Source organism: Sprattus sprattus, assembly GCF_963457725.1.
Source record: "Sprattus sprattus genome assembly, chromosome: 8".
Taxonomy (NCBI): domain Eukaryota; kingdom Metazoa; phylum Chordata; class Actinopteri; order Clupeiformes; family Clupeidae; genus Sprattus; species Sprattus sprattus.
The window spans coordinates 27,835,559-27,844,307 of record NC_137927.1 but is presented as its reverse complement, the minus strand read 5'-3'; the positions used below and the strand labels follow the sequence as shown (position 1 = coordinate 27,844,307).

Sequence of the window (8,749 nt, the reverse complement as noted above, 5' to 3'; positions counted from 1 at the left end):
CAAATCGTCACTTCACAAACATTATTCATGTTTTCACACCATTAACAGGCTTTACAAAAACACTGAGGAAAAAGGGTGAAAAAGAAATTCTGCTGTTGTTGATGGGATGCATGAGCTATAATTCGGGTAAGGCGTATATTGCCTAATTATACGGGGATCTCGAGGATGGGCTGGCTGCTATCCTATAGCAAATGCGCCCCCACCCCAGCGCTACACGTCTCCTCCCTCCTCCCTCTCCCCAAACCCCTCCACACCTCCCCCTTGTCTCCGTGTCGGTCCTGTGGCTGTGAGTCTCATTGTTCTGACACAGATCGAAAAGCGAGGGATGACTGCTGACGGCCAGCGCAAGTCAAGTCTGTTTCGTTCACTCACGGCACAGGACAAAGAACAATACTTCTCAACAGCGTCTTTTTGGAGCAACCCACTCAAGGACAATTTTGCCGAAATCTTTGTCGATGTATGGTGTATTCGGCAAGGCTATGCAATGATGCGGACAAGAATATGACTTAATTTGTTTAAACAAATGGAAGATCCAACGGTTGCCCACCTCACTGGATATACTCTACTGTCTCGTTAAAACAACCACTTGCTAGTCATTGTTCTGCATCTTGTTCGGACGTATCATTGGGGGAGCATTTGTTTTGTCCTTAAGTGTCCGTCTGACGATTTCAGGCTAACGGTACAGGGGCGTGGGTGTAGACACTGGGCACCTTTCAATGTGAGGAAGCTAAGATGGTTCATCAGTTTTCACCGAATCGATGTTCGCCGTTGGCGCTGTGTGTGTTGACTGTCCTGGCATGGAGTTGGGGTTCAGCCATGGCGGGTCGGAGTTGCACCGAGACACGACAGGTGTATGGAGAGAAGGGTTACAGTCTCAGTACTGCCCCGCTGACACAGATATCTGGTAAGACTCAAGCCAACTATCGGGAAGAACCCAGAGTGTTTGACACTGTTGCAATGTGTCACAGCACGACGGGGCTTATTGTAGGCTATCCTGTAACAGTTATTTTAACTTTCCGTACCGTTACTTCAAGTAGGGCTGTAGCGTAGAATGAAATTCTGTGCAGAATTACTAAAGAGGCTAGTTGAGATGTCTTTGTGCTGTTGCCCAGGCAAGTCGCATAATGGATAGCTAACTATTAACCGGCTTTCATTCATTCTAATAACAGGCAACCAACCTCACGTACCCATAATTAGCCCCTTTACAGCTACTTTGCCTGCCATCGTATTGTGGGATACAGTGTGATAGTCTACCAATTTTCCCCTAATTATATAAGGTTCGGGTCTGTGACAGACAGTGGCAATTACGCCAGATAATTTTACCATAAGTGTGTGGGTGTGTGTGTGGTCTGTCTGTTCATGTCAGGGGGAGAGGATAACATACACAGGGAGATCGAACGGAAAGAAAGAGAGAGAATAGGTGGGGTGTGTAGGCCTGGGTAACAATGGCTGTATTTAGGAATGTCTGTGTTGGAGCTAAAACCATGCAGTGAGAGTGTGGTTATAAATAATGAGAAAATTCAACACACAACTGGGAGCACAACATGTATGTGTTTGTGTGTGTGTATTGTTATTTCCATCTGAGTCTTGGCTTGGTGTCCCGTGGGCCAGGGGAGCAGATGGCTCAGAGAGAGGGATGGTGAGAGAGAGAGAAAAGGGGAGGGGGGGGGGGGGGGGGGGGGGTTATAGATGGAAGAGAGGGATGAGGAGGGCCTAACAAAAGGAGGAAGAGAACAGAATTCAGACTAGCATGTTTCAGCCAGTGCATTGCCATTATGTATGGTTTAGTTTAATATAGTTACACTAACTCTGCCAAGACATAGTCATAGAAAATCTATGTGGTCCTTTTGTCTCTCAGAAGAGAATGTATTCTAAACAAAAACCCAAAATGGTCTCAATTTGCAGAACGCTGGCATGTTTTAATCTTTGCAGCCTGGATTTACCCTAGCATATTTAGCTCAAACCATAACACAATGTAATAGGTCTATTCAAACTAATGCAACCCATTGCAGTCCCAGAAGTGCCATTTCCCCCTGAGGTTTTTTTTAAATCACTGATTGAAATGAACCAGATTTTGTATCAAGCAGCTGTTCTGTTGGTCCTCAGTGGAAGCCACAGTACTAATATTGCCATTTGTCACAGAGTTAAGTGGAGGAAAATGTGTTTAAACATCTGCTGGGCCCTACTGGGTAATTGGGTGCGGTTAGGAGTGTGTTTGGGGAGTTTGGCGACTGTGGTGGTGTGTTATCTTGCAATAACACACACATTGTATCCCACATTAAGTTTTATGGAATGTTGTGGAACACAGTATCCCTTCAGTATCCCTAACACCTATGCAAAATAGAACTGAGAGTGTTTCATCCATTTTCCATTCTGTTATTTTATGGTTATTTTTAGGTTTAGCCTTTAATAACTAAAACTTGCCAAGTGTCCTGGTATGGCTACCAAAGGTGTTTAATGATGAGAAATCATTACCTGTCATTTTTATGTTTCTGATCTATCTGAGTCATGAACAAATAGATAGAGAATATTTTCATACCTTTCCCACTCATCTCATCTGTTTGTTGATTGGCTGGTCTAACCTGTATCTTCTCTAATTGGCTCAGGCGAACACCTGAAGCTCTGCCCTCAGGACTACACCTGCTGCTCCAGCCTGATGGAGGAAACACTCTCTCGTCAGAGTGAGAGCGACTTCCTGTCCACCATCGACGACAGCAGCCAGTTCCTCCTCACCTCCTTCACCCAGAGGCACCGCAAGTTTGATGGTAAGGAGACGTAGTCAGACACTCCTTACGGTGCAAACCCATGACAGCGACACGATCAAATTCCATCGCTTTGAGTGGGCGTGGTGTAGCGTGTGGAAATAGCATACAGTCCTACAATTTTCAAACCGTCAAAGACGACACCAAACAATCTCATTGGCTGCTGCCGGGAAATATCGCTCCTCATTTGCATAAGTTTCAACATGTTCAAATTTTCAACGGACGCGTCGCTCAGATCGCTCATTTACGTCACAATGGATTGGCTCCCATTGAAATGCATTGGGTTTAGAGATCGCGTCGCTCACAACGGTGGCATGGGTTTGCACCGTTATACCAATTCATGGCCAGCAACAAACTAACAGATTGACTAACTGACATCAAACCTCAATCACCAGCATGATACCTATAACATCAGTCTCTCAGTCAAAACCAAGGCATGTTGAATGAAATCCTGATGTTATAGGTCTCATTCTGGTGATTTAAGTAGGTTGTTACTGATACATTAAAGTAATCAGTAATCAGTAATCTGTACTTGTGTGGTGTGTCCTCATTCCAGAGTTTTTCAGAGAGCTCACTGACCTGGCAGAAAAGTCTATGAACCAGATGTTCACCAAGACCTATGGTCGCCTTTACACACAGAATTCACACGTCTTCCAGAACCTGTTTGTTGAACTCCGTCACTACTACTCTGGTAAGGACATATTTCACTAACTACGCTGGTGGAGCAAGGTGCTGATACCACCATGTTCATGAGTTCAGTTCCCCAAGGGGAACACATACAGATATTATGCATACAATACTACTGCTGTTAGTCATCTTGGGGAAAAGCGCCTTGCTAAATGAATATCAATGACATGAAATCATTTTAGCCCATTGCATATCTGCCGTTTGATTTCCGTGGATGATGATGAGATTTGCCCTGCCTGCAGGGGGCACTGTGAGCCTGGGAGAGGTTCTGGCTGAGTTCTGGTCTCGGTTGGTGGAGCGGGTTTTCTCCCTGGTCAATCCCCAGTACCAGTTCAGTGAGGACTACCTGGAGTGTGTCAGCAAACATGCGGAACAGCTTCAGCCTTTCGGAGACGTCCCTCGTAAGCTCCGCATACAGGTGTGTGTTTGTGTGTGTGTGTGTGTGTGTGTGTGTTTGTGTGTGTGTGTGTGTGTGTGTGTGTGTGAGTGTGTGTGTGTGTGTGTGTGTGTGTGTGTGTGTGTGTGTGTTTGTGTGTGTGTGTGTGTGTGTGTGTGTGTGTGTGTTTGTGTGTGTGTGTGTGTGTGTGTGTGTGTGTGTGTGTGTGTGTGTGTGTGTGTGTGTGTGTGTGTGTGTGTGTGTGTGTTTGTGTGGTGCATTTGTGTACAGTTGTGTCACAAATATCTTTTTTCTGACGATGAATAACTGAATGGTAAAACCAGTATAGAGCTGTTCCTCAATACTCAAAGCGCTTGTATACACATCCCAGTGGAATTCATCTCTATAGGAATCCCATCAGATTTGCTGACTTTGAAGGCATGTAATTCCAAAGCCGAGTGCATATTTGTGTCGACAGACGATTGTAAATCCTCCCGCTGAAATGTGTTAGGAGGGTGACTCAGTGGAGCCAGGCTGCATAATAAACGTATGATAAAACACCTTCAGCCTGCTTCCTTTCAGAAGGAGATGTGCTGCCTTATTGCTCTCTCAGTGCTTCACAAAATAATTCCTTCTTTTTTCTCTTTCCTTTCACCCGTCATCCTTTTTCTTTCTTTCTTTCTTGCTTGCTTTAATTCTGTCTCTAGGTGTCCAGGGCTTTCATAGCAGCCAGAGCGCTTGTCCAAGGCCTCGCCACTGGTCGTGACATCGTGAACAAAGCAGTGAAGGTTTATATATATATATATATATCCTTTTTACAGTGTCCTTGATCCATATAATGGTTCAATAAAGAGGTTTTAAAACTCAAAGTATCTCTGTCTCTGTCTGTCTGTCTGTCTGTCTGTCTGTCTGTCTGTCTCTCTCTCTCTCTCTCTCTCTCATCTCTCTTTCCTTCTCCCTCTCCTTCTCTATATCCCTCCCTCTCCTCTGTCTCTCTCTTGTCTCTCTTTCTCTCTCCTTCCCTCTCCCTCCCTCTCTTTCCTCTCTCTCTCTCTCTCTTTCTTTCTTTGTCTCTCACCCTCTCTGTCTCTCTGTCTCCCTCCCTCTCTCTCTCTGTCTCTGTAGTTGAACGTTGGATCTGAGTGTGTCCGTGCCCTGATGCGCCAGTGGTACTGCCCTCTGTGCCGTGGGATCCCCGCCCTCAAGCCCTGCCACTCGCTGTGCCTTAATGTGATGAAGGGTTGCCTGGCCAATCAGGCTGACTTGGATTCGGAATGGAACAATTTTATTGGTAAGAGAGAAAAGTGGGAGTGGTCTGTCTCCAGGTCCAGACACTCATATGTTATGCATGGCATGAATCCCATTAAGTTCAAACAATACTAAACCGTTAAATCATGATCAGAAGTCTGCAGAAGTCTAAACTCTCCCTCTCTATTTCTCTCTTCCTGTCTTAATCTTTCTGCAATCTCTATCTGTCTACTTGTCTATATCTTTCCTCTCTCTATCTCTAAATATCTCTGTCTGTCTCTCTCTCTCTCTCTCTCTCTCCCTCAACTCCTATCTCTCTATCTTTTGTAATTTTTCTATCTCTCTCTGCACCTATCTGTCTATCTATGTCTCCCCCATCCCCCCCTACCCCTCACCCCCCATTGCTCTCCCGGTGACAGATGCGCTGGTGGTGGTAGCTGATAAGCTGGGAGGTCCCTTCAACATGGAGCTGGCTGCTGACTCCATTGCTGTCAAGGTGTCAGAGGGGATCATGCACATGCAGGAGAACAGCGTCACCATCTCCACCAAGGCAAGGCAGCTCACTGAGAGAGAGGAGGGGGCTTTTGGAGTTAAAAAGCCTTTAACATATTTGAACAAATATCTGTTAGGGATATGAAAATGAAGCACACAGCGATGATTCCACTACCAGGCCAGCATGAGTTAAGGCTATCTCCTGGCCAACCGGGGCTTATGGCCTGACGGTTATTTGGTAGCGTGTAGGTTTTCTGATAGTGACTAGTTATCTTTCTTCGGCTCAGAACCTCCCTTAACTGTCTCTGCTAACCCCGCCTTTCAACTTGACACCGCCTCAAGCACCAGTTAGCCCTGCTTGGCCCAAGGGTAGTCAGCGGTCCTAAAGCCCCAGGCCGTAAGCCTAGAGGCACGATCAAGCCCTGGATGTGACAGTGGAGACTCAACTGGCCTTAGCGTGTAGGGCTAATGTCCCCAAACATTGGGGTGTCATTAAACATCATACGGATTCATTTTTGGGCCAAACACCCAGTGGGGCACCAAGCCAACACGCTGACTGTAAAATATCCACGCTGCGGATCACTCTATAGTACACTCTTGTGCTCACATCCTTCACTGGATTCCTTTAATGATCACTGACGTTCATACATTCCCCAGCGTAACACTGAGAGCAGGCTGATGCTAATGATGTACACTGACTCATTCATTAGCCATTTTAATTAGCTTTAGCTAAGTGACAGCGCGCAGTATTTTAAACAGCTAGGACTACAGTGTTGTGATATTACTATGTCCTGATATTAGGCTTGTCTTATGCACTGATCTCCTAGATGTTTAGAGACATGTTTTCGGAAGATGTTGTATTGTGCTGTGGCCTGTTCTCATGTATTGTACGGTGTCGCGTTGCGTCCTTATGAAAATGCTTACATTCAGTGAAATGTTTTCTTCGCCACAGGTCTTCCAGGGATGTGGCAGCCCCCGGCCTGCCCCGAGCAGATCCAAGCGTTCCCCCAAGGAACAGCGTGGAAACAGGAGACCATTCAGAAACTACAGCCCAGAGGAGAAGCCCACCACTGCCGCAGGCACCAACCTCGACCGCCTGGTAAACACATGAGGGTAAAGGGGGGGAATCAAGTGTGGTATGCTAACGATGCTAAAACCTTTGAAATGGCGGAAGAAAAAGGAAAATTGATAAAGTCTTATCTTAATTACAGAGGCTTATGTAACCCGGCAATAAGGAGTGTTTGTGTGAAACTAGCGAGCTAACTAGCTAAACACCAACAGCCTTGCAAACACAAACCACAGCAAAGTTGGCCCTGATAAAAGCTAGACTTGCTAACTAAGTACTGATAGAATGACACAAAAACTAGCTACCTTCAAAGCACACCGCAAAAAGTGAATAAAACCTGCGTGTTTTTTGACATGTGTGTGTGCCATTTCCAGGTGTCAGATCTGAAGGAGCGCTTGCGGCCCATGAAGGGCTTCTGGGTGTCCTTGCCTCACACCATCTGCAATGACGACAAAATAGCCGCAGACGTTACCAACGAGGACCGCTGCTGGAACGGACAAAATCGTGGACGGTGAGAGCAAAGAGTTCGGTTTCACTTGGTTGTGTACTATTGTGTTCTTGGTTGTGTAGTATAGCGTACTACTATCGGCCAAAAAAAGTGTGTATGTGGTCTGTGTGTGCTGTTATAGTGTATATAAGTGTGTTAGCACTTTTCGGAAATAAACCAGCTTGTTTGTTTATCCACCAATGCAACGTTTGTTTCATGGGTCCTTAGAGTAAACATTGATGAGTCAAACCTAATTGTCAGTAACAGGTAAATGTGACAACAGCATCCACGTCCACCATCACAGCTCACCTGTGGGTTTGTGTTTTCTGCGTGTCAGGTATTTGCCGGACGTGACAGGAGATGGCCTGGTCAGTCAGATCAACAACCCAGAGGTGGAGGTGGACATCGCCCGGCCAGACATCAGGACCCGTCAGCTCATCATGGAGCTCCGAGTGGCCACCAATCGCCTGAGGCACGCGCAAGCAGGACAGGACACCGAATTCATGGACAGTGAGTCCGAGCAGACCTCGTGTTTAGTTCCTAAATCTTAGTGTTCTCCTATGCTAGCATACACACAGTCACTTCAGCACGTCTCCGGCCATGGATAACCTTCTATTCTTATTCTGGCTTCATGTACCGTGAAGGACTTTTATTTTGAAACAGTTCTGTTATTCTCTAGTACAGTCACATCTGTAGGATTTCAGCGACGGGTAGCCTTCTCTTTTTTTTCTCTTCTGTTGTGACTTCATGGACAGTGAGTCTGCATAGTCATCAGTACTGATGTCAGAAGCGTGTGTATAGAATGTACTGAAGCATTGAGATGCCTGCTATTTTAATAATTAAACCATAAAAGATAAAACCTCTACAAGATTTTTGTGCTATACAAATCCGTACTGAACTGAAGCTAACATGAGTTATCCTGACCTGTTTCCTGTCTGCAGTCGAGGGAGAGGACGGCAGTGGTTCAGGGGGCGGGGATGGAGGCGAGAGGTACAGCGATGATTGGCCGGGCTACGGACCTTACTCCCCACCCTACAGCAAGCCGCCACGGAACCCCAGCAGTCCTAGCCGACCCACCCGCCCACGTGACCGGACTGGAACCAATCGAAACCGGGCCAACCAGGGGCGGGGCAAGTCAGCTGCCACACCCTCACTCACAGCATCTCACATTCCCATTGTTAGCCTGTCCATGGTGCTCTCTCTCGCCCCCATGTGGAGGTAACCTGCTATGGCTGTAAGCTCAGCACAAATTTGGACAGTGGACCCAGGGGGGGGAAAGAAAATGGTGGGAAAACATTGTGCCATTGTCTCTCTAAAGCACATCAGTCCAGTAGAGGATGGAAAATGTCTCAGTGAATCACCAGCTGACCTTTAAATATGTATCACAACATTTCCAAACAAAATGATCAATCTAATATTTCCCAAAGGATAACAATGCCACACACGAGGTGAAGGTCAAAGTGAAATAATCCCTTTATTGTCCGAGGTTACTTGTAGACTTTGGCAGCTAAGGATACCTTCAAATTTAAACACACTCAGCTAGCCATAGTGATTATTACTACATTTGAACAACAAGAGTAAGGATTCCAGTATGTGTGTGTGTGTGTTTATACATGTCCCCTTACACTCCA

At 46.1% G+C, this 8,749-nt stretch overlaps 1 protein-coding gene across 1 annotated transcript; it reads left to right on the top strand.

Annotated features, from left to right (window-relative positions):
* Positions 1 to 732: 732 nt before the first annotated feature.
* On the top strand, positions 733 to 8,340 carry gpc2 (glypican 2; the record flags this gene model as incomplete). The annotated part of the gene is made up of 11 exons (XM_080843024.1): positions 733 to 904; positions 2,607 to 2,765; positions 3,319 to 3,453; positions 3,692 to 3,867; positions 4,533 to 4,613; positions 4,951 to 5,116; positions 5,493 to 5,623; positions 6,518 to 6,664; positions 7,006 to 7,142; positions 7,456 to 7,628; positions 8,060 to 8,340. 11 exons carry the CDS (start codon positions 733 to 735, stop codon positions 8,338 to 8,340), a joined length of 1,758 nt encoding a protein of 585 aa, XP_080699150.1.
* Between the last annotated feature and the right edge of the window lie 409 nt (positions 8,341 to 8,749).